This window comes from Taudactylus pleione, unplaced genomic scaffold, assembly GCF_031769625.1.
Source record: "Taudactylus pleione unplaced genomic scaffold, aTauple2 ptg000788l, whole genome shotgun sequence".
Classification (NCBI taxonomy): Eukaryota; Metazoa; Chordata; class Amphibia; order Anura; family Myobatrachidae; genus Taudactylus; species Taudactylus pleione.
In genome coordinates this window covers 5,147,883-5,175,301 of record NW_028285190.1, presented here as the reverse complement: position 1 = coordinate 5,175,301, position 27,419 = coordinate 5,147,883, and the positions used below count along the sequence as shown (strand labels likewise).

At 43.3% G+C, this 27,419-nt stretch overlaps 1 protein-coding gene across 1 annotated transcript in view; it reads right to left on the bottom strand.

Annotated features, from left to right (window-relative positions):
* Window positions 1-15,769: 15,769 nt before the first annotated feature.
* Window positions 15,770-27,419, bottom strand: part of STK31 (serine/threonine kinase 31) — a 171,657-nt gene continuing 160,007 nt past the window's right edge. The window contains exon 24 of the mRNA XM_088457856.1: window positions 15,770-16,108. Coding sequence (XP_088313982.1) covers window positions 15,941-16,108 — 168 coding nt within the window. The 3' untranslated portion in view covers window positions 15,770-15,940. The remainder of the gene's footprint in view (window positions 16,109-27,419) is intronic.

Below are 27,419 nucleotides of genomic sequence, written 5' to 3'. Positions count from 1 at the left end.
CTCAGAAGAAAGAGTGGGGCCTGCACCTTCCCAGGACTGGATTGAGGGACGTTCTTGCAGTGCGGCATCAACCTGGCCGGCTCTGGAGGAGATGGTGAACAGGAGCTACATGAATTCCCCGCACTCCACCCAGTCGCTGGTGGTGAAGGTTAGAGCTCAGGGGGAGGGAGAGGGGAAGGGGTAGCAGTGCAACACAGGGTGCACTGCCACCCTCATATGGACCTGCACAGGGTGCTAACACACCCAGGGCCGGCACTGCTCCTAACGTCTGCCGCACTACCCCCTTGAGTGAAAGGGGGGCCCACTGCTACCCAGGCCCTGCCTACTTTGTCAATCCAGGACCCCACAAATTCTGATGGCAGCCCTAACTACAAGGGCTATAGTATTGTAGTACACTTGGGAGTATATTTACTAAATTGCAAGTTTTTAGATGTGGAGATGTTGCCCATAGCAACCAATCAGATTCTAGCATCCCTGAGGAAGGCCGGTAGGCAGCAACGCGTTGGACAACATTCAATCCATCTCTGCAACACACGCTGACATAGGAACACTTACCGGAGTAAGCACTAACAAGAATAACTGTTCCTCGAGATCCGGCAAGGATTCGCTCATATTCAGGAAGCGAAAGGCTAACCAGGGAATCCAGGAAGTGTGCACACGGCACACACCATAACTGCCTCCATACGGCCCTAGTCTCCCCACCACCCGGAGGGTAGAGTGGCCGGCCGCAGCGATCGATAGCCGGCGACCACGTGATCAACTGTGATCGTGGTCCTGGTGGTCTCGCCGCGTCTGGTGAATCAACGGGACCTATAGAGAGTGTGTACCTGAAAGAACCTTTCACACAAGGATTAACATCGACAGCAAGAGGAGTAAATTGTCGGACCAGAGGGCACGTGATGCCGCCCTTCCAGAGCGCAACACCCCAGGACATTAATTCCGTCTGCAATATATATTTAAATTTTTTCCTATATTTAAAGGACACTGTTTATTATCCCCCCCCATTTTTTCTACGTTCATTTGACCATATACTTATATACTACCCATTCCCTGTACCATATCCTGCATACATTACTCCTCAAATTAGAGAGCATTGTGACTTCTCTATTGATTTGTTGTAGTATGTACTAGATCCATTAAAACCACCTAACTACAGTATTATCCCTGTGTGCCTAGTATTATTAGATCTATATACACATATTGGTTGTCACATTAGGCACCTATAGAATTACGCAAACTAGCGCAGGCACTATAACTAACTATATTATCATTGTCTGTAGGAGATCTGGAATTATCTCCATAGTGCCAGCAGCTACCATTATCCTATACCAACCAACAAGCGCAGGTTTTGCATTAACGTCATACATGTTGCCCATAGCAACCAATCAGATTCTAGCTATTATCTTCTAGAAGGAGCTCGATATAATCTAGAATCTGATTGGTTGCGATGGGCAACATCTCCACTTATAAAAATCCTCAATTTAGTAAATATACCCCCAAGAGTACTATAACACTATCCTACATTGTAGAAGGCTTATATTCTGGCCTTTTCACTACCCATTCCTTCATCTTACATCACAAAACTGACCCAGTTACAGTATTTTGTGCTCTCATACAGGGTTTCATTTCTATACAGCAGCTTTTCTTTTTTTGTGGAATAAAATCATGGAAAACTGCAAGTGTTCAATACAGCACATAGAGAAAACTGGATGAGATCATACTTACCTACTATACTGGACTCACCAATCAGTGAAGTGATGGCTCTGAGGGCTTGATGATCAGTGCTGAAGTGCACATTGCAGGGTGGGGCCAAAGGACCTTACTTGCGGCACCACACTTGTGCGCCTCCCACCAGGATGGCAAAACAATTTGGCAAGTACAGGATGAGCTTTTCTTTTTTAAATCAAGTTTTATTGTTCAGTAAGCCGCACACAATGCTGATGTTCACTTAGTTCAGCATTTATTTGCCATTGTGCATGCACAAACATTTCTGGAAACCCCTAAGACACGTGTGTTACAAACAGTGTACACACAAAGGTGATGTTGGGATTGGAACAGATGGTATCAGACAGAAAGGTGGCAGAAATGTGATGTGCATTCCTGGGAGGTGACTAGCAGTGCACGCAAGAATGGTCCGTTCAGAGGGCGTATTATGGGAGTGTAAATGCAAGTGGGTGTAGTCACAACCACAGAGCCGCAAGCATAGGAGACCGTGAGCATAGGAGACCGTGATTAGATGTAGAAGCTGCACCTGCTATAGGATTTGTGCAATTTTTGATGGTGCGACCAATTGTGGAGTATAAGGATGCACCAATGGGTACGACAGTGCTAACAGTGGGCGTCTCAGTCCTTGCACGCTCGGTTGCTCGGATGTACTCAAGAGAAGGAGGGTGTATGTCATTTGCATAAACTCGCTTGGGCGACCGCAGATACATGCTGCTTCATTTCGCTTTTGCATACACATCAGGCCTTGTGTGGGATGCATGATGCATCGCATTCAGGATACTATGCATCCTGCCACTCTTCGCATGCATGCCGGCGATAGTTACACCGGTATGCATGAAGAAAATCACAAAGGACAGCTCTCTTGAGACGCCCCCCCCGTTGCCTCCCACAAATGGTCCCTGTCTGTCAATCACTTTGTGATGACGAAAATGAAACATGACACATGCACAGATTACCGATAATTGCTCAACTGCACAAACATCGGCATTGAGTCAATCAGGCCCATAGATTGCAAGATGTAGGGCTGCCAATATGCATATTCTATAAATGGAGGGCGTGGATTAGCCATATTTGCAGAACGCTGCAGCTTTTGTGGCCTCTTTGCGGCCAATACAACATTTTTATGAAGATTTGGGCCCCCTTTTCCAGAAGCTCTCTGTCGGGTAAAGTATGATTCTAGGCTGATGCAGACAGAACCATGACACTTTGCTATATGTCATCACTGCCGCTGTCTTAAAGTCTCTGTCTTTCCATCAACAAAACTTTTATATTTCCAAAAGTGCATCTGCCACACGTCAAATAAACTGCAACTAGACAACACAAAACACAGCCATGTTCTCAAATATTTAGAAATGATTCCAATATGCAGTTGTCACAGGAGATTGACAAGGACATAATTTGTTTATAGTTACATGAAAATAATCACAGCAATAATATGGTAAGGTGCCGTACACAAACACAGATCCTGCCGAGTTAATTCCGGTTTCTATAAAGCAGTTTATCTCAGCTCAGCAGCTAGCGAGTCCATAGGGCTGTATTTTAAATGTAGTACCAAAAAAAAAAAAGGGGAATAAGGACATGAATTTATTTTGTGTTGGTAAGTGGGGATTTAGAGAGGTCTCAGACTCCTCTTATTAAAACTGTTTTACTGTTCGCGCAATGAAACCCTGGATTAGTTTAAACTGTAGTACTCAGACGGAAACCAGCTTTACTGGATAAATCTAATGGAGGAGAGAAAGATAAAATGAGGAACAATGCATTAACAGCCACAAAGTTAGACAGCTGAAATGGCTGTGCGAGAAGCAGCTGTGTTGCCCGGGAAACACAATATGCGCCTCTTATTCTGCACTGCTTTATATATTGCTGTGCATGGTGACTTTTTAAAAAAACAGCGCAATCATCTGCAGTTACTAAACAAGCTGATATTAATGATTTCTTGCTGCCTGCTTCATCATACGTTCTTCCTTTTGACAAATAATTTCAGGGAGATCGTGCAACTAAAGGCCTGATTCAGAGATGGACGCAGGACTGATCTGTGCTGCGTCTTCAGCAGATCTGAGAAGCTATGCTAATGCAGCATGAGGCATCTTTTGTAAAAGGACGCTCACTGCTAGCTTCTCAAATCCACTGCCTGTCTCCGAAAAAGCAGCATTGGTTCATCATCGTGATCATCGGCAAGACAATTGAACATTTGCGCAACTCTAGGGTCGTTCAGAGTGTCCAGCTGCCAAGGCCAATGAATCTGCGTCCGTTGACGCAGTTGCTGGCATTGATACACCCCTAAAATGTCGACAACACGCTAGCGTTTTAGATGCTTCTCCCCGTTGCTGTTCCCAAATGGCTGCAGTCTGTCAATCAGGCTGCAAATCTCCCCCCCCCCCAGCACGACCAGAGCCGCACCATCGGGCTCATGTGCACTGCGGCTCTGGCGAATGTGCAATCACCAAAACATCAAACCCACAGTACAGAAGCCGTGTGTAGCTGATAGGGGCATGTCCTTCTCTGACCCAGGGCATAATTTGCGTCACCCAGCACCCCCAGGTGGAACCTCTAGTGTTGTGTGCATCATGTCACCAAATGTTTTTTTTGTATGGGTGGCACACCGCCAGAGGCTGTATAGTGTAACAGGACTTAAGGGATTTTTTTTTTTTGTTAGTGTCAGTTATGTCATACTTCCTGGAATGTCTGGGAAGCTCCTGAATTTTCGGTGGCATCTGGACTCTGAGGAGAGTAAGCCCTTCTCCCGCATGCTGCTTGCTGTCGTGGTCAGGTGGGCTTAATTACACAATTTACATTACAACACTGAGAATCACAGCTTGGTATAGTGTGGACTCGTTTACATGATTGCAGTACCACATCCCCCACACCTCTCACTTGGCTTCCCCTCCTGGAGGCAGGTATGAGGTATGGTAATGCCAGCAATAACTAATAGTACTGAAACTACTTCTGCTCTGAATGATAAATAAAGCCCACAAGCATTGTGTATATAAAGTAAAATTACATTATAGAAAACAGAATCTAATATTCTGTGTACAGGATCATTTCACTGGTAAGTTATCTTGAAGAACAACTGGGTATAAGTAACCTGTTCCCCAGGCAGTGAGAGACTGACATACCCTTTATTAGCCTCTCACAGGTGGTCTGGCAATCAAGGCTGCTAAATAGGCTTCTATTTACCTATATACATACACACACATATACAGCCTTGCAAAAATAATCACCCCCTTGGCTTTTTACATTTTTTGTTACATTACAACCTTTAATTTATTTATTTTTTTCATCTGAATTTTATGTGATGGACCTGCACAAAATAGTCTAAATTGGTGAAGTGAAATGAGAAAAATATATATATAAAAAAAGAATCTTTATAAATAAAATTCGGGAAATTGGCATGTGTATATATAATCACCCCCTTTGCTATGAAGCCCCTCAAAAGTTCTGGTGCAACCAATTACCTTCAGAAGTCACATAATTAGTGAAATGAAGTCCACCTGTGTGAAATCTAAGTGTCACATGATCTGTCAGTATAAACACACCTTTTCTGAAAGGCCCCAGAGGCTGCAACATCACTAAGCAAGAGGCATCACACCATGAAGACCAAGGAGCTCTCCAAACAAGTCAGGGACAAAGTTGTTGAGAAGTACAATTCTGGGTTGGGTTATAAAAAAAATATCCAAATCTTTGATGATCCCCCCTAGCACCATCAAATCCATGATCATCAAATGGAAAGAACATGGTACCACAACAAACCTGCCAAGAGAGGGCCGCCCACCAAAACTCACAGACTGGACAAGGAGGGCATTAATCAGAGAGGCAGCACAGAGACCAAAGGTAACCCTGAAGGAGCTGCAGAGTTCCACAGCAGAGAATGGTGTATCTGTGCATGTGACCACAATAAGCCGTACACTCCATAGGAGCAGAGCTTTATGGAAGAGTGGCCAGATAAAAAGCCATTACTTACTGATAAAAATAAGAAGCCACGATTTGAGTATGCCAAAAGGCATGTGGGCGACTCCCCAAATGTATGGAGGAAGGTGCTCTGGTCAGATTAGACTAAAATGTAACTTTTCGGCCACCAAGGAAAACTCTATATCTGGCGCAAACCCAACACATCCCATCACCCCAAGAACACCATCCCCACAGTGAAACATGGTGGTGGCAGCATCATGCTGTGGGGATATTTTTCAGCAGCAGGGACTGGGAAACTGATTTGAGTCGAAGGAAAGATCTATGGTGCTATATACAGGGATATTCTTGAGCAAAACCTGTTTCAGTCTGCCTGTGATTTGAGACTGGGACGGAGGTTCACCTTCCAGCAGGAAAATGACCCGACGCATACTGCTAAAGCAACACTCAAATGGTTTAAGGGGAAACATTTAAATGTGTTGGAATGGCCTAGTCAAAGCCCAGATCTCAATCCAATTGAGAATCTGTGGTCAGACTTTAAGATTGCTGTTCACAGCGGAAACCATCCAACATGAAAGAGCTGGAGCAGTCTTGCCTTGAGGAATGGGCAAAAATATCAGGGGCAAGATGTGGCAAGCTCATAGAGACTTATCCAAAGCGACTTGCAGCTGTAATTGCCGCAAAAGGTGGCTCAACAAAGTACTGACTTTAGGGGGGGTGAATAGTTATGCATGCTGAAGTTTTCTGTTATTTTGTCCTAAATGTTGTTTGATTCACAATATAAAAATACACAACTTCACAGTTGTAGGCATGTTCTGTGAATGAAATGATGCACACCTTCAAACAATCCATTTTAATTCCAGGTTGTGAGGCAACAAAACATGAAAAATGCAAAGGGGGGTGAATACTTTTGCAAGGCACTGATTATATATATATTATATATATATACACACACACACACACATACATATACACTGAAGTGACAAAAGTTATGGGATATCGTGTAGGACCCCCTCTAGCCCAGCGAAGTGCAGCAACTCAACGTGGCATCGTTTCCACAAGTGGACAGAGGACCTCTGGAGAGATGTTACCCCATACTGTCAGGATAGCGTCCCACAGCTCCCTATTTGTAGGTGCAGGATCTTGAGTGCGAATGGACCTCTCCACCACGTCTCATAAATGCTCGATTGAGTTTATGTCGGGTGACCATGGTGGCCACACCATTCATTTTAACTCTCCAGAATGCTCCGCAAATCAATTTTGGCTAACTTGGAACCGATGACATGGTACTTTATCCTGCTGGAATATTCCATCATTGTGGCAGAACATGAAGTCAATGAAGGGCTGCAAATGGTCATCAAGCAATTCAAAGTAGTGGTTACCATTCAATGACATATTCAGGAGGACCAGCGGACTCAACACATGCCACGTCACCCCACTCAACACAATTATGGAACCATCACCAGCCTTGTTAATAAATGGGGTCCATGGCCTCGTGCGGTCTGCGCCACACCCAAACCCTGCTATCAGTCCGAAATTGGAACTGTGACTCATCGGACCACGCCACATGTTACCTGTTCTCTAGGGTCCAATTACCAACGTCACGAACCCAGGTGAGATGCTGTGTCCGGTGTCACAGGGGCACTCTGGTGGGTCTTCTGCGCCCATATTCAGTGGGAGCTAAAGAACGCTGCACTGTCCTGCTGGATATGCATCTGGTACCTCCTGCATTGAATGTGGATGTTATTTGAGCCAGTGTTGCTCGTCTGTTACCAGGTGGTAATGCCTTCCATGAGGTATTCCTGGTACACACGTGAGACCTAAATCGAGGAATGTTGAATATCCGCATAACTTCGGAAATGGAATGTCCCATCCATTGGGCACCCAGTATCATGCCCCATTCGAACTCCGATAATTAACGTTGCCTTGTCATGAGCAGCTTAGCCGGTCTTCAAACTGACTCACAATATGTAAGATTACAACTGATGATGGTCTGGGCATTTCCAAGACATCGCAATACATTGACGCCACCTACCATTACCTTTACATACTGCTATCCCATGACTTTTAGCTTTTCAGTGTATAAAGTGGTACAGTGTTTGTTTAGCACACACTCTGCGCACTGTACACTACTGCTTACCTCTGCTCGTGACAGCTATTACAGTTAAAGCCAGTTAAAGGGAGGCATGTGCAGGCCCTCGCACCAGACTCAATATCACATAATATAAATACTGCTTACATTTTCAAATGCAACCACTACAACTGGAGAGCTTTCCCTGACAACTGCATTAGGTGGTGAAGTCTATAACAGGATTGTGACTTGTCTGTATTATTTGCACATTCCTTTAACATATTAATAAATACATATTTTTTTTTTTTTATGTATCACATGCAAAAAAGATTTAGCAGTCAAAAGAAATTAGTTTTTTTTTTATATATCTCATTAAGTTAATCTACAGTGGTGATAGAAAGTGTGTAATCCCTCTATAATGTTTAGAGCACATGGAATGTGTACAGATATCCAAGTAATAAAACTAGCAAAATACATCAAAATAAAACACAGAGGGATAGGTTTCAATAATTTGCTGATAAAAATGATCCATAACATGCTATACCTCAATCATAGAAGATTTCTATAGAACTCAACTCAGGGCCCCATTTATCAACGAGATATAACCGCTTTAGCAATCTAAGATTACCGCTTTTTGCACTATATCGCTTACGCAATCTATAGATGGCGAGATGGTCCCCATTGCCCAAATGGGGACCCAGCACGGAATTTCCAACTTCAGTAAAGCCTTCCAGGCACTTGGGGGTCCCCTGCGGAAGAAACTGCCATTCCCATGCGCAGACTGTCCGTTGTGCATGCACATGACAAAGAAGCTAGTGGAGGATGCTGGACCTCGCCGGTAGGGTAATGTTGAATACCAGCGGCATATTCGTTAGTATCACTGCGATACTAAACTAAAGCCGCTGGTGTTAACATTTGGTGATAAATGGGGCCCTCAGGACCCCAAACAATTCATGTTTTTCATGACTCCTCACAGATTAGCAAGTGAGATAATTTGCTCCATCTATGGATCCTTTAAAATGTGTCAATGAGTAAAGAATACACCTATGCACTTGCTAGGTGCCCTGGATAATGTGAACAGTTTGGGGTCCTGAGGACAGAGTTTGAGAACCACTGCTCTAGAAAGAGTTCTCTATCATCATGAGGTAGCAAAATTATTTCTACAGACTTTGGTCTATACCATTCCACTGTCAGGAAAGGAAGGATATCAAGAAGAAACATTGCTAACAGTTATCCAAAACATTGCTCCCTGCTTTAAGCTTGCTATAGACTACCTGAATTAATTAGAAGACTATTGGAATGTGTTGTGGATGGGTAAATCTAAAATAGAAGTTTTTGGTTTAAACACTGTACAGACATGAAACAGAAGAACCTCAACCCAACTGGAAAACACGGTGGTGGCAGTATCATGGTTTGGGCCTGATCAGCAATTATCAGAAATGTTGACTGAAGTTATTAATGCTCAAGGAGGTAACATTAATCACTGAATCCTACAGGTTCACTTCTGTAGCAAAAAAAAATTATGTTGGATCTTTTTTATTTAATCAATAAATAAAAAGTGTTATTTGATTTATTGGGTTCTCTGTTTTTGAACACATTCAAGGTCATATTTATTCAGAATGTAAACAAATTCTGAAGGGTTCACAAACTTTCTAGCACTACTGTACATGTACTGGATATTCAATGAGACAAACAGTAATATTTAATCAGTTGCAAACATGCAAGAAACCGTTCCTATTTAATGAAGCATGAAACTTAAAAGTGTAATAGAATACCAATCGGTAAATGTAATGACACAGAAGCCTGTACGCATACAATAAATCTAAATCAAAAACATCCATACGAGTAGTAATATGAAAATAGTTGGTTTATAGGATATACTAGGTCATAAACCAGTCTAGAACAAATGCAAACCAATTTTAAATCATCTAAAGAAGGTATACGAGGGCTTTAAGTAACAGGTGCCTAAATAAGTTGTGAAGGGGAGAGAGTCCAACCATGTCTCATGAATATGTATACTTCAATAAATAAAAAACAAAATGATACTGTAGCCAAATATTTCCTAAGTCGGACCGCTTGTAAGTGAATAAATATGCATTCAGAATAAGGTATATCTGATGTTAAATCTTTGGTAGATTAATAAAGAGGAATTAGAAGTCACTCCAAAAGTGGTCATGGTGATGGAAGTCGAATTTTTCAATCAGTAGTAGTTCCATGGGACCTCACAGCCAGGATAACCAGCTACTGTCCCTGAATGTTACTACTGTAGATTTAATGCCTTTTTTGTGACTCTCTTTTCCCTCTCCACCTCCACATATCACTGTGCGCCCTCTCCATTGCCATACATGATAGCCACTGCCCCGCTCGCTAAATGCCACTTCAGTTGGCATTTTCTGTTTCACTCACCACTGGTCCAGTCCGCCTCCATGCTCCCTTCTTCCACATCTTGTGTTTATTTTTCTTCTAAATTAAGTTGAATAGCAGCCAATGGGTGCTGTTCACATTGAATCCTGTATGCACACATCCAACATTATGACAATTTTTATCAGCACTTGATTTTATTATATACAGTACATCATTAAAACAGAGTTACCTTTGAGTCAAAACTACACCAATCCCAAAAATAACTGTAAAGAGTAACACATAACTTGTGGTCCATGACTTTTAACATACTGTACAACTCAGTTTTGTGTGGCATTCACTATCAATATGGACTAGAGTCCTACTCTACACAGAAGCCTCACTGCTCTTCTCTATGCCGGTCAAGTGCCAGACAGATTGTATCATTGAGGTTCCTCATCTGTAATAATTGCAAATGGAACTGACACGGGTATTGCATAGAAAGCATCAAGGCTAGTCTCACATGGGCGAGTTTAGAGGAAAACTGCACCACTAGATAATAACAGGTGTCAATAGTAGTTTCAGGTCAGGTAGAATACAAGAGACCGGGCGCTGTTGTCTGGAAAAAATGAAATCTAAGAGCAGCTACACCTGAGGGGTGGCTAGCCCCTATGAAAGAAGATATGGAAAAGAAGGGAGCGCTGATAAAGATCATAAACCATTTAATTGAAATACATAGATAAGAGAAATAAAAATAAGATTCAATTCACATAATAAAAAACATAAGATAATTGTACATTTGTCGAAATGGAGACTGATTCTCATGCAAATGAATAGTTGCACAGTGGCAATGTTAATATATGAGTTATGTCCGTAGTTTAGAAGATAATGTTGCTGTTATAAATAACTTATATAGGATCATAAATGTCCAATCATAAGTAAATGATTTCAATTCCAGACAGACAAGGAAACACTGTGAACCAGTGCTATCCTGACTAGTGGTCTTGTGCTGTGATATAAAAAAGGGAGTAGTAAAGGGAGTAGTAAAGATCCAACCCTGCTGGATCTTTACTACTTCACCCTATAGGACTGAGCAGGCAACCGGTAATTATATTTGGAGCCTCCACTGACTATTTATTGGTCCATATATCTGATGTTTTAAAACGTTTCAGGTCAGGGACTACTAGCAACGGTGCTACTCTCACCACACAGTTGCTATGGAGAGGGGTGCAGTGTTAATTCAAGGTAAATAACCCGAGCCATTGTACTACGGTCAGTACCTGATCTGACCACCCAATTGTTCTATTACAAAAATCAGTAAAATAACTTTTACACATAATTCTCACACACTGGCGTACACTGGGATCTGAAATCAGAAATTCAAAGCCTAATTTATAACTTCAATTATTCATAAAAGTGAGGGGACATCAGGGCTGTTTCTATTACTGCCATTGTTGTGTATGTGAAGCTTTTTTTTTTTTTTAAATTAAAATACTTTTTTAGCTGCTTAAATCATTTTGATTCACTGCAAATCTGCAGTTCTACTTTCTCTTCACGGACTCCCATTCCCTTTCCTTCCCATCCTTCCCCCCCGATTTCATTCTCCTTTCTCTCTTCTCTTCCACCCTTTAAATAAAAGAAGAAAGCCTTGGGTCATTGTCTGTTCTGGTTTTTCTACAGTACCATTGCAGATGCAAATGCTCTCTCAGTCTTCTGGTAATCCAGATTTTGTTTGCAAGTTTAAATTCATTATCATTGAAGAGTTAAAACAAACTTATTAAAAAAAAATATATATTTCTCCCAACTTCTCTCCTGGACATGTATGAGTCCTGCTCCAATAAAAAGGTGATTATTGTGCTATGCAAACCAGTGTGATTTAGGTACACTTGTGCAAACCGAAAAGCAAGACTTGACTAAATATTTTCTGTCTAATTAATGACTTTCACAGTGCTCCATTTTCCTATTAAAGGCCCGTATTCATTGTGTCTTCATTGTGTTTAGAGAATATACACTGTAGAAATGTTGTATCAATTTAAAATGATTCACTGATGTAGAAATTCAAACTTTGAGTCAGACTTCATAATTTGTTCTGTAACATTCGCTCAAACTTGCTATGTTGTAATAAACCACTGATACACCATCTTAAATGGAGAACTTTATACAAATGTTATAAGAGTCAGAGAGACAACTAGATAAAATATATCCAACTTTTATGCTATTTGATTCAGAGATATATTAATAATGCAATAGCTGTAGTACAGGTAGAGTCCCCGATATCCAAAATGCTTGGCACCAGGGGTATCTTGGATAACTGAATATTTCGTATTTTGGAATATTTGCATATCATAATGAAATATCTTGGGAATGGGGCACAAATATACACACAGAATGCATTTATGTGTTATATACACCTTATACACACAGCCTGAAGGTAATTTTATACAATATTTTTAATATTTTGTGCCTTAGACAAAGTTTGTCTACATTGAACCATCAAAAATCAAAGGTTTCATTATCTTAGTCAAGCCCAAAAAATTAAGTATTTCGGAATATTCCGTATTTCGGGAATATTTGGATATGGGAGACTCAACCTGTACCAGAAACGTAAAATAAACGGATCAAAAAACAAGTCCAATGGTTCTACTTTCCCATAGTACAAATATTTTAGCTGTTCAGCAGTCTCCTAAGTAGCTGCAGTACGTGGGAGTGATCTTAGCAATCATTACCCCATTTGTGGTGAACCTGCAAACAGGTTTCAGTGTGACCTGTTATACCACACCATTATAAGTACTAACCACTGCTACAGCCTATGCCTATTTTTGGATGGACAGAATGAAGGTAATAGCCTTTTTCCAGTGTTCAAATGTTTGAAATGGGTTGGGTACGGAATGCCAGCACTCGGGAAACCGGCGGTCAAAATTCCGACGCAGGCATCCCGACAGGGTTAGGATACATAACACTTGGCGGTAGGTATCCTAACACTCCCTCCCCTATGCCTGAACCTAACCTCCTCCCCCTAGTGCCTAAACCTTACCTCCCCCTCCGCGTACACTAAACCTAACCCTCCCCCCATCCCCGCTACTTACCTTTGGGGTGCCAGTGCCGGGATTCTGATAGGTGTCAGGACTCCGATGCCGGTATTCTAAGCGCCGGCATCCCCAGTGTCGGGATACTGAATGTATCCAGTTTGGAATCTGCCAGCTGTTATCTCATTACAAATCATAGAAATACAGCTTATCTACTAGCGATCAGTTCTAGATAATGACCTACATAGACATTTTACTGACGGGAAATCATTTTACTAGATCCAAGTAAACAGATAGGCTAAATGCTCATTAATATTGCTTTGGCCCACAAGTAGGCTTCTTACCGTACATTATGTGTACTTGAAGTTCACTTTAAGTTTTGTGGACACACACGAGTTTCTGTCTATCCTCTATTCTATTTTGTATCATGTGAGCAGAGGGGAGCCTGACACTCAGAGTGATCAGGGTCTCTATGTAGACCCACCAGTGCACATAGGATTCCTGATAAAACAGATGGCAAAATATGGACAGGTAAAAGTATTAATATTTACTCCGTCCGTGGGCAGTATTCAATTAGTTTCGCACCCGCGGAAAAGTTTTGCCTGCCGGACTTTTTGCCGACATCGCGTCTTTTGGATGCGGAAACTTATTGTGCGCGTCCCCGCTATTCGCCGTATTCAACTGCAAAACACGCGAAAACGGATAGCGGCGAATCCAGAACAGGCGGAAAGTGCTGTCAGAATTGGGGGAACCAGCCTGAACCCCCCAAAAAGATGCAGTAACATTGGGGATCAATGTAGATGTGTCCGAATAGCCCTATTATAACGGTTTTGGGTACTTACGTTGTTTCAATAGCTTCTTATTAGCGTCTTTGCACAATTGTTGAAGGATGGCATTAAGCAGTATTTTTTGGTGAAAATAAGTAGACCTATCAAATTTTGGGTACTTGAAAATGGGTGCTAATATATTTTAAATTCCTAAACTGAAAGTTTAAAAAAGTTGAAAACCGCACCTGCGGAATGCACCTGCAATAAAAAAACACCTGACCCTTCCTTGCAGACCCCCAAGAAGTCTATTTCGCTAGTTTTTATACTTGTCCCCCCACTTTGTGCTTTTTCACCCCCAAAATGAAAGTACTTTTTTGGGGTATTCTTAAGTTTTTCCCCGGGATTTTTTGACAGTTGTCCTTTGGGGGCTGTCCCAAGGGTTCTGAGAGGTTTCCCTACCTTTGCACCCCAAAATAAAAATGTTGGGCTTCTTTTCACCTGCTATGAAAACCGGCTGGAATTGAATATGGAGATAAGTCCCGACCTGACGAAAAGACGCAATCGGCGATACTTTTTCGTGGAAAACGGAATTTCGCTTCTAATTGAATACGGCCCTATGTCTCAGTTTTATTAAGCCCAGGTCAAGGTGAGCATTCATCGCTGCTCCACTGATATTTACAGAAAATTGGCACAGAGAAAAGAATATAACACCACCAACGGGGATAGAACATCCTGTGCGGTAAGATATAAAGCCCAACAGGACCACAAGTTTTAACCCATATGGCTGAACCAATTTTCACATTTTCCCTTTCATTAGTCATATTCCTCAGGAACAACTTATTTTATGCACTACACATGTCTACTAAAACGAATTGAAATGTTGTATTCTATATTCTTTTCATAGCATATTGGGAGGAATTGTTTTTATTTAAGATTGAACACTAGCACAATTAGGAAGAAATGCACTTATCCGTTGTTTCCCTTGTAATTATTATGCAGTTTTATATGGAATGTTGGACACAAATTATGTCAAATCTAGGAACCACTTGTAATGTTCCTGGCCATTCCACAGGAAACAATAATTGTCTGTGACAGCCTGCTTCCTGTTCAAGTAAAGGTGCAGCACAAGCACTAATTAGAGGACGTGTTCTCTCCACATAACTGCAGCTGTTTGAATAGTGTCCTACAGACATAGGGTCTCATTCAGACCCAGTCGCAAGCGCTGAGCGCTTGTAACCGGGTTGATGTTAAGACCCTACGCACACGCAGCGGCCGCACTGCGCAAGCCCCGGAGCGAGAGAGAAATTCTCTCGCTCCGGAGCGCACTACAATGGGGTGGCTGTTGATGGTGATCGAAACTCGCCCCGTTTTGTAGGAGGGGCGGGGTGGGGTGGGGTGGGTGGCTACACAAACGGAGGCATTCCTGACGGAACACCTGCTGTTTTGTGGGCGGCCGTCGGGGCTTGCGACGAGACCCTAAGGTTGGGTCTCGGCAACCGCAAGCCCCAGGGAGCTTCTTGCTCTGATCGAGCAGGAAGCTCCCCACTGACATCAGCAGTGATGTCAGTGGGGAGCTTCCTGCTCGATCAGAGCAAGAAGCTCCCCACTGACATCACTGCTGATGTCAGTGGGGAGCTTCCTGCTCGATCAGAGCAAGAAGCTCCCTGGGGCTTGCGGTTGCCGAGACCCAACCTTAGGGTCTCGTCGCAAGCCCCGATGGTCGCGATGGTCTTGACCATCGCGACCATCACCCTGGTCGGCCGCTGAAGCTGTGGTTGGTAACCCACAGCTTAGCTAGCGACCAGGAGGCCGCACTAAAAAAAACAAGCGGCCGCCCTCATTCAGAACGAGCGCTCGCTTCTTGCGAGTGCCTCTGAATGAGGACCATAGTGTGCTCATGAAGCACCCAAGACAAAAGAAACGGGACAAGGAAATAGCTTTCAAAGTCTTTATGCCATTAAATGAAAATAGTGAGCTTAACAGAACACAAACTTAATATGAAAACGATAATTAACTTAACTTTCCTCAAAATACAGTTACAGAGAGTGTTAACCAGCAGCTATTTGGTTGCACAAAAATATATGTGCTGGACACACTGCATGGCATCAAGCAAAGTCTGCTGGTGTTTTCTCATCAATCTCCTCACTTTTTTCAGGTGAAGCAGCCGAGATCACTTCGTCAATCTGAAAATATTCATGAGCTTTGATCTGCTCAGCCGGCATGCGATCTCCACAGCACACTAAGCATGAAAGGAGATCTTTGGCTTTGGCATCCTGGAGTTGGTGAAACGAGAGAGGCATAATATGTTACTAATCACATGTAAAATATTACAACAACTGAATAAGGCAGGGTTCCCAAACGTGGTCCTCAATGCTCCCCAACAGATCAAGTTTTAGAGAGATCCATGGCTGAACACAGGTGATTTAATTAGTACCTCAGTCAATTTGATACAACCACTTGTGCTCAACCATGGATCTCTCTAAAACTTGAACTGTTGGGGTGCCTTGAGGACCGCGTTTGGGAACCTCTGGCATAAGGCATATCCTAATGTACAAATACATAAGTCAATAAGGAGTTCAATAACCATATGAAAGGCATGTAAGTCTAAACAGGCTTCTAGAATCATAGGAGTGGTGGTTTATATGAACTGGGCTAGGAATGCCACTGGAAGCAAGAGATGAGGGCATTGGTGCTTCACTTCTCTCCCTGCCTAGGAAGGGATGCCTTTGGGAATTTTGCACAACCATAATAAAAGCCTGTTTGTATATGGATCTAAACATTCTTCCTGCAAAAATGGGCACAGAACTGTGCACATTAACAACATAGGGCATATTCAATTAGAGTCGAAAAGCTGTTTTTAGCGATAAAGTATCGCAAGTGACGTCATTTCGCCATGAAAAAAAGTTTCCTCCGTATTGAATTCTGGAGACTTTTTGCAGGTGCGGATACTCAATGCAACGGAACCGGCGAAGAAGTTTCGCCTATGAATAGGTGTAGAAAAAAAGTGCAGAACTGGGGTGTTCGGGTGCAAACTTTGGAAAACCCCTCTGCACCCTTAGGACAGTCCTCCAAAGGTAAACTGCTTCAATAAAAATACTTTAGATCACCCCCAAAAAAGTACTTTCCTTTTGGGGGCGAAAAAGTCAAAAGTTGGGGGACAAATTTAAAAACTAGCTAAATAGACTCCAGGGGGGTTCCCCAAGTATGCCCTAAGTGTTTTTAAGTTTTAAGTTTGCAGGTGGTTGCGGCAGGTGGATTTTTTAAGTTTTTTAAAACTTCACTTTAGCAACTGTAAAATATGCTAGCACCCATTTCCATGTACCCTAAATTTGCTGGGACTACTTATTTTTTGCAAAAAAACCTGCTAAATGCTATTCTTCACCACTTCTGCAAAGACGCTAATTAGCAGCTATTGAGAGCATTTAAGTGCCCCAAATACCTTCAGCAGGCTTATCCGGGGATATCTACAGTATAGTGATCCCCAATTTCAGTGCATCTTTTGGGGGGTGTCTGGCTGATTTTCCCAAATCTGACAGGACTTTTCGCCAAGTCCGAATTCACCGGATCCCGTTTTCGCCGATTTCTAACTAAATAGGCAGAAAAGCGGGGACGCGCGCAATAGTTTTTTGCATGGAAAACCAGCGATGTCGGTGAAAAGTCCGGCATGCGAAAAGTACAGGACTTTTCGCGCCTAATTGAATATGCCCCATCGTTATTTTTAAAAATCTAAAAATAGAATTAGGCTCAAGAATTACTGGATGCATATAAGTCAGAATGACTGGATGCAGATAAGTCAGAATGACTGGATGCAGAGGGGTCAACTTATCACTTAGCGGTAGATTTACTAGAGCTTCTAAAAATTAAAAGTGGAGGTGTTGCCCACAGCAACAAATCAGTTTGTAGCTATCATTTCTCTATTGCATCCTAGAAAATGATACACATAATCTGATTGGTTGCTATAAGCAACATCACTACTTTTCATTTTCAGAAGCTTTAGTAAATCTACTCCTTAGTGTCCACATTCTGGAAGCAATGCTTTTTATTTATACATGCTCATGTATCACCCCCAGCCCCCCATATTTATACGGAAAAGGCTTGGTAAGCAAGAATGTTTTCTGAATGTGTTACAGAGGTGATGCCACAAAGATACTGACAATATGAATGGGCAGTTAAACTATGGCATAAATGCTGTAAAAATGCACTTCTCTTCTTATCTATAAATCCAGACATGTCCTCATACACCTAGCCTCAATGCGGCGTGAACGGTGTAGGTTCTTTTGTGACTGAGGGCCTGATTCAGCTTGGATCGCTATTCTGCTAATACGCACGCAATGCAGTTGCTAAGATCAGCGGTGATATGCAAATGTTTGCATTCACATTGCGATCGAAGCCTAACATAAGGATACCCACATTCCCTTACTCACATTCGTATACTTTAGCAAATCGGTAACATTGGACCAATTCGCACACTTGCACAATCCCTGACCTCACTCAAATTGCCAACAGCCACGCATGCTATGAGACCTCAGGCTCCGTAGGCTGTAGCAATGGATAATTTACGCACACCCCTGCAACGCCGTTGAAACGCATTGGCACGCCTGCTTTCGGCCGACCGCCCCCCGTCACCACCCACAAACGGCATTTCCTGTCACTCTGCGATGGGTCTCTCACAGTCCCGATCGCAGTGGGCAGCTCGCGCACTACGATGCATGCACAGAACGCAACAATTGGCCGATTGCATGCATATTAGCAACTGCGATTCAAGCTGAATCAGGCCACGTGTCTGTATACAAGGCATAATGGACCTTGGTGTGGAAAAAACCACAGCCTCTGTATTGCAGCATTTCGTATACAGATTCAGACACACAGATATACAAGTGTTGCATATCAAATTAATCACTGCAGGTCATGAAGCGGTTTGTCGCATTCTTTTGAGACTAATTCGCATTTGAGTAAAAAAAAAAATACGTCTAATTCGCAAAGTGATAGGACGCACTAGTAGCTTCTTTTGATTAAAATGATATGCGGCATGCCTACATTCTGTGTGCGACTGTGGTTATTTCTGCTTGCGAAACGCTACATTACAGTGTCAGCGGCTGTGACACTAACGTAGCATTTAGCCTGCAGATACACCTGAATGCACACAGAATATAGGCATGCCGCATATCACATTAACCAGCACAAACTGCTTGTGCATCCATTTCGCATCACTTTGTGAATAAGAAGCATTTTAAGGTAACAAATTGCATGAAAATACGTCTGGCGCTACCGAGTCGCACCACGTCATGACGCACCACGGACGGGCTGTTTACCACGCAAGGAGGCTAGATGTATGTGGACACATCTGTACAATAGGGTGCAACAGACTGTGGAATGTAAAAGAAAAACTCTTATACCACTTTCATACAGAAAAATCCCTAAAACCCGCATTTTTCCCATATCTTTCAACCCGGGAAGGACCCGGGAATCTGCTCCTAACCCCCTTTTCACACAGCACATTAGACCTGCGAAATTCACACAGAACCCAGCTCAGACCTGCAATATACTGTGTGTCATAATAAATGGACTGCTTTTAATGGCACAGAGAGATGAGGGCATGAAAAGTGGGTGGTGACTGCTCACTGCATTGCATTAACCATGGTTGACAAGTTACTACACAGTAGCCAAGTATTCCACAGTTATTTCTTTTTTTTGCTGTTTTACACAGCAAATGAAAGCCTGATGCAGGTGCTAACACAGTGCTTCCTGGCACAGTCTTAAGCCAGGAGGAGAAGGGAGCAATTTCTTTCCAGTGTGCCATGCCTCGCTCTCTGTTTCTCAATTGTGACATCAGATGCCAGCGCCACTGCTCTGCCCGCTCAGCCAATCAGGGAGACCCTGCCGCTCTGCCAGTGCCCCATTATCTCAGCCAATAAGTGCTGCTTACTATGCCTGGAGTTGAAAAACCATGGTCGGATCATTTCAGACAGCCGTAAACCTGTGTAGGTCCCGGGAAAAACCCAGGTAAATACCTGGGTTGAAGTCCTGGGAATTTGGTCCCGTGTTGACCCTTTCAGACAGAAAAAAAAACCTGGGTCGACCCGGCTAGAGCTGGGAAATTACCGGGTTGCTTTCTCTGTCTGAAAGGGGTGGGAGGGAAGGAATGGCTCAGAATAAAGAGTCTTTCTAAAAAGCTTTAGCAGAACGAGCATAATTCCTTGTTGTAGTCCAGGTGATTCTACAAACCTGGTCAGCTGGACCCAGAAAAAACCTTTGGTTAATAAGAAATGCCCACATAAAGGACATCTTTATTCGCAAAGAACATGAGGTATGAAGACTGGTGGCAAAGAACTGCCAGCTCACAAATATATATAACCAAGAAAATGACTTGTACCAGATGGAAACAAAAAAAAACGAGAGTGAATGGAGGCGTATACAGAGACTATCATGTAGGATCTTCAGAAAAAGGTATAAGTCCTAAAGCAAAAGCTGGAGAATGAAAGCGTAGACGAAAAAACCCCACAGAGAACCCTGCACATTAAGGGAACTTCAGGCCAGACCTTTGTGAGAACAGCCTTGAAAGAGAAACAGACAGGAAATTTTGAAAAGCCCTCAGACAGAAACCTAGACTGACCCATAGCGTCAGTGAACTTTGAACCTGTTTCAGACCTGCCCGCTAGCAAGTGATCGCTCGCTGCTGGCGATTTTAGCAAATGTGCGCATGCGTATACTTCACAGTGCGCGTGCGCAAACTAGTACAAGCGATCGGGAAGCGCTCGCTCTGCAAAGACAGCCCAGTGGAATGAGTGACAGGAGAAGCTGTTTGTGGGTGGTAACAGGGGCAGGCCACTGGAAACGGGGGAGTGGAGTTGCGAACGCAGGCGTGCCTGAACATCTTAACGCCGTTTCAGAGGCGTGCATAATTACCAGGCAGCGTCATAGTACACGTCACCTGGTTTATTTATACACTGAAGTGCTCGCAGTGCTTGCGGTAGGGTACTGTCTACCGAAAGCAGTTGCGGTCAGTTCCGATGGACCCCGTTGTACCGATGGTTGTATACACTTCCTGGAGATGACGTGTGTAAGTGGGCGTCTTAAGACAGGCTGGTGGGCGTCTACATACAAAGCAATCGCTCGCCAACACATAGTGGGCGTGCTTATGCCTTGCCGTACAATCATCTGCCTTGACGTCACTTAGCTGAATTTCCATACGTTGGGAGCGAGCGGCCGCATCTAGCGAGTGGGTCTGAATCGGCCCTTTATGCAGATCGCAACTGCATACACAGATTGAGTGTTAGCCATTGCGCATGCACCACGTGTGGTGATCACACTGTGATTACGCAGATAGGAATCAATCGCAGAGTGAGTGACAGGCCGAGAGCGTTTGGGGGTGGTGATGGCGGTGTGGTTGAGAAACACATGCGTGCCTGCCTGAACGCCGTATTATGGACGTGCACAAATTAGCCACTGCGATTGCATACGCAGCTTGAGAGCTCTCTGTGTGCGACAAGACTTGCAATTTCTGGGACGGGTCAGACCTGTTGTAATTGTGATTGATAGACCGATGTGCTTCGATGTAACCGATGTATAAGCAGGACTGCGAGGTATTACAGATGTGAGAAAGCTGTAGTGGGCGTCTCCATGCTGGCTGAGCGGTGGCAGGCAATAGCATATTTTCACAGCCGCATTGCGTGCGATTACGCAGCTTTGTTCGCAATTGTGATCTGTGCTGAATCAGGCCCTTTGTCTTGAAAAGTATAATCCTCTGTTAAACCATGCTAAAATTAGGCCACAAAAATACCAATGAAGACATTATCTAGGCTGGTTTATAAATTCAAGGCTTCCAAGGTCTGGATGATAAGATGGAGAAGTTGGATTGCCAACTCCTTGGATAAAGCCTTTTCCAAAGTATTGCCCAGATAGGGGATGATTGTGATGCTGCTATGAAATCATTTAATGAAGACCTGTAATGATGTAAAGCCAAAGGAAAGCACTAAAACTTGAAAGTGGAACCCCTGAAAGGCAAAATTCTCCTCATGTAAGGAAATGTATGCATTCAGAAATTCCCCTTCCCTCGTCTGGGGGTATATTTACTAAAGAAAATTTTGGATTCGTTTCGACTTGCCATTCAATTTTGAGTCAATTTCGACATTGGAGATTTACTAAAGCCAAAATCGAATATAGGCAAAACATTGATGTTATAGACGAATATAGGATCCCTTCATTTACTAACATTCGATTTGCAAATCAAACGTAAATCGAACTTCAAATCTCCAAATGAATAGAATAATGAGATGCAGTTGATTTGAGCTTCTAAACATCATTCTTTTGTCTGGAAAGTGATGCCTTTAAAAATTCCCAAAAGCATGTGGGGCAGTCTGGCTGTAGGAATAATGGCTGCACAAGGCTATGAGGCTATGCACCTACCTGCGGTATGCAAATCACCGCCTGACAAACCCAAGAGCATCAATCAGAGCAACATCAGCAGCTTCATGGAGGTACTCTGCAACATACACAGGCCTAGGTTATTTTACTGTCGAATAAACCTCAATGCCTTGTCTGCTTGTGAGATCATACAGATGTTCCGCCTCTGACGTTGCAACATCATGATGCTGCATGACCTCATCAAGACTCAACTTGAGCCAGACACTGCACGGTCACATGCCATATCAGGCCTGCACAAGCTGCTGTGTGCTTTGCATTTATTTACTACTGGCTCCTTTTAGTCAGTTTCAGGAAGAGTGCTAGGTATTTCCCAGCCTACATTTAGCTGACCTAAGTCATGCGGGCACTGATCCCCTTCTGCAACACCTACATATGCTTTCCCAGCCAGGAGTCACACTGGCACAAACTTAAGGTAGCTTTCTATAGTCTCTCAGACATGCCTAATGTTCTGGGAGCTATGATTGCCCACACATTGGGCTGAGACCACCCAGGAATACTGCACATGTCTATACCAACAGACATCATACATATTCCATGAATGTGCAGATGGGTCTGTGACGCAAAACTAAAAATCATGAGTGTTGTGACTATCCTGGTAGGTGCATCCTCAGCAATTCATCTCTCGCTGCAAAATTTGAGGCAGACCAAATGCCAGAGGGATGGTTGTTGGGTAAGTTAGCTGTATGGGTTAATTAAGCAGCTAATACTACATGTTACTATAATGTTCAAAATTGAGCCCCCCAACAGGTGATTTAGGCTATGGTTGTTACTCCTTGCTTCTGACTCCATTGTCAGATCCACAAACTCCTGCTGAGCATAAATATAACGTGGCACATATAGCCACCCGATCTGTGATAGAACACACCTTTGGGCTATTAAAGGTTCAGGTGTATTGATAAATCGGGAGGCATATTATTATATCATTTGGCAAGTGTGTCCTATATTGTGCTCTGCTGCTGTCTATTCCATAATCTCACAATAAATCAACCACTCCCCCCAGATTATGCAATAGACAGCGAGCAGGCAGATATTTTGTTACCAACAAATGACCAAATATTGCCAACTATTCAGCTGTATTTGTTTTGTAAATTAAATACCATAAATTCAGATTATTGGTCCTCAGTCTCCTCCTGATTCGACGCAGCAAGTGCAGGAGCACTCTCCTCCACCCCTCTCTGCTGCCTTCCCCTACTCCTATCAACTACCATACTCACAAATGTTGAAAAATTGGGATACAGCACTCTCTGCCATATACACACACCTGACAACTCCCTTTCACTTTTCCAGAGTGTGCACAAGTGCTTCCAATTTTTCCCGTTAACTAGTGTGCATGTGATACATTTGGTCCAATAGGAAGTAATGAGGAAATTGAGTTCGATTTTAATGCGGATTTGAGGTTCGATTTTGGAAGAAATTTCATAAACTGAACACAAAATCCCTTCTTAAAATCGACCAAAATCGAATTAGATTTGAAAATCGAATATTAGTAAATATGTACACACACACATTATATATACATATATATATATATATATATATATATAACACACACACATACAAACACAGATACCAGTACATACAGAGATAGATTTCAATATAAAGCACCTTAGGACTGCTCAACAAACTAGTTCCCACAGAGCGGGAAGGAGTTAAATGTATACCAGACTAACTATGGAACTAAGGAATGTTCTGAGCTGTGAATTACATTTGGGTTTAGGCCAGGTGAGGACTGCTTCCACTTTACTGGGCTGAGGTTTAACCTGTCCTGCCTACGACATATCCCAAGTATTTCTCCTCCACCATTCCAATTGCACATTTCTCAGGGTTAGCGGTAAACCCATGTGCCCTTAAAGACTAACACTGCTTCTACCTTTGGAAGGTGTGACTCCCAGTCAGAGCTAAAGAGGACTATGTCATCTATATATGCAGCTGCACACTCCCTATGGGGCTGAAGTAACTTATTCATAGCCCTCTGGAAAGTTGCTGGGGCTCAATGCAAACCAAAAGGCAACTCTCTGGGGTAGAGAAGGCTGTTTTTGCTTTAGCAGCTTCAGTCAAAAGAATCTGCCAATAACCTTTTTGTAAAATCAAGTGGTGAGATACTGGCTTTTTGCTAGATTCTCCACCAGCTCATCAACTCGGGGCATAGGGTAGGAATCAAACTGAGAAACTATATTTAACTTGCGAAAGTCACTGCAGAACCTTAAAGCCCCCAAAAGGCTTAGGCACTAAGACAATGGGATATTCCATTCACTGTTTGACTCCTCTATGACCCCTAAATGCAGCATCGCCAACACCTCTGGTTTTACTGCTGCCACTTTTGCCTCAGGTATGCGATATGATCTCTGCTTTATTACTACCCCGGGAGGAGTAACAATATTATGCTATATTATTTGGGTCTTTCCCGGAATAGCAGAGAATATATCTTGGTTTCGTGCTACTAAGCTCACCACTTCCTGTTTTTAGCTAAGACTGAGGGAGACCTCAATGGTTACCTGACAGTCTGGTTTTTTTTTTACCACTAAAGAGGGCTGACTGGCACTTTCTTTCTAAGGTTTTAACAGATTTACATGGTAAATTTGTGCCTCCTTTCTTCTATCTATCTGTCGTACCCTGTAGTTTACAGGTCCCACTGCCTGTATATCATCATACGGGCCTCGCCATTGAGCATGTAATTTGCTTTTTTAGTAGTAAGCACGAGTAGCTTGTCTCCCGGATTGAAAGACCGGTCGACTGTGGTAATGTCATAATTGTGCTTCTGACACTGTTGAGCTCTGTCCATATGTTCGTTCAGTAGTGGCGCAATCTGCCTTAACCGGCCATACAATTGGGACACAAACAGAACGATATTAGGATCTTGGCATGTCTGTTGCTCCCACCCTTCCTTTAACACATCTAAAATCTCTCTAGGTTGCCTCCCATAGAGGAGTTCGAAGGAACTGAACCCTGTGGAGGATTGGGGCACCTCTCGAACTGCAAACATCAAATAGGGCAGGAGTAGATCCCAATCTCGCTTTTCTTGTGATACCGCCCTCTTTACCATATGTTTAAGGGTCTAGTTAAAGCGCTCTACTAGGCCATCTGTTTGCGCGTGATAAACTGAGGTGGTAATCCTATCTACCCTTAACAGTCGGCACAAATCTTTCATTAATTTAGATACAAAAGGGGTGCCTTGATCAGTCAGGACCTCTTTTTCTATTCCCAGACAGGTAAATAGCATCAATAACTCCCGGGCAATAGTGCTAGATTTCATATTACGTAGCGTTATGGCCTCCGGATACCTTATGGCATTATCTACTACCACTAATATGTATTGATGCCCATGAGGAAATTTTTTCCACCGGCCCTATCAGATCCATACCAATTCTCTCAAAAGGTACAGAAATGACAGGGAGGGGAACCAAGTGCCCAAAACCCTGGCTGGGGTGCTTTCTTCTCACACACTGGACATTCCCGACAATATTTTTTTACTACTGCATGAATGCCTGGCAAAAAGAATCTTAACTGAATATGCTGGACAGTTTTCTCCTCCCCTAAATGGCCACCCCACAGGTGTGTATGAGTCGCCTTCAACACTGCTCGTGTTTCCATGGAACCAACAATTGGTCTATTTTCTTACCTGCAAATATGTTACACAATATAACAAATCATTTTTCAATGCAAAGTATGGTAAAGCTGTGATTACTTTATCATTTACTTCTACAACATTTTCAAATGCATTTATCAAGTTTGCATCATTCTGTTGGTCTTGGCCAAAGTCCTGTAAAGACACTTCCTTGCCGATGGGAATCCACTGTGCCTCGGTCTCACTCTCCTCCTGCTGCTCACTGGCCAAGGAGGGTGTTACAGCCACCAAACTTTGAGATACTGCAGAGCTTGGCTCTTGGGACACCTCTGACGTGGTTCGTCTGCTGTCATCATGTCAAGTAATCACCTCTTGTAGTAACGGAAAATCCCGACCTAGGATCAATGGGTAGGGAGATCTGGCAGCTACCACCTTCAGAGTTCGCCCTTTTATCACTATTGGGAGGTGCACTCGGGGGCATTCTCCTACATCCCCATGTACACATATAATCTTTACCGGGGGTTGCACCTGATCAGCCCCGGGTAGAACCAGGTTTGACAGAGATAATTAATTCGCGGGCAGTATCCACTAAGGCTCAGACGACCCGGTCTTCCACTTGCACCATCAAACGAAACAAGGTGGTTTCCGCCGGAGAAGTGCTTCCAGCAGCCATGCTGACCATTGGTAGAGTTATTTTTCCAGCACTGCAGTCCATCGGCTCGCCCTGCATTGGGCAGTCCCGATGCACATGACCAGGCTCACCGCAGTCAAAATACACAGCTGGAGATGGGTTGTTTGCTTTAAGAACTAAGACCTGGGTTCTGGGCTTAGGTACTGGCTGGAACCCCTGTTTGGCCTTACTCAATTTCCCAAGAGTTACGTACCGTTCAATCACCACCGCTAACTCCTCAAACATTTGAGGATCAGCCTGTAGGGCCCACTGTTGTACCACATGGTCTAATACTCGTACAGCATGGTCCAAAGCCACCATCTCTACTATATGCAGAGCACAGTTTTTCTCCGGCTGCAACCATGCCTTACTCAGCTGGGCTAATTTGGCCAGTTGGACCCTTGGAGACTCAGACGAGTTCAGCTGCCATTCCTGAAACTCCTGAGCTTTGCTGGGGCCTGTCACTCCAACCCTGCTGAGTTTGGACTTTTTCAGGTGAGTATGCTCTCTGAGGTTCCCCTGTTAGACAGGGAGCAAGTCTGGCAGCCCACTCCTCCTCGGGCCATTTTAAACGTGCAGCAGTACGCTCAAAGATGCACAAAATGCTTCAACCTTAACAGATGGGGTAAGCTTCTGTTACACCTCTCGCTCATGCCCACCTCTCCTCACTTCAGTTAATTCCTCATGTAACAACTGAATTTGAGTGTTGACCCTGAATCAAAGTTTGCTGTCCTTGCACCTGTGCTTGCTGCCCTGTTGCTAGTTAAACAAAACTTTTCAAAAGCTTTATCCCTTTATGGACAAACTTAAGAGGCTTAATTAACGCTCTCTTGCAAGCCAGATTCCCAGCCAACTATATCAGCTGGCATCCCTTAAAACTTGTACTACATTCCCTGGGCTCCCAGCAACACAGGAATGAAGCAGT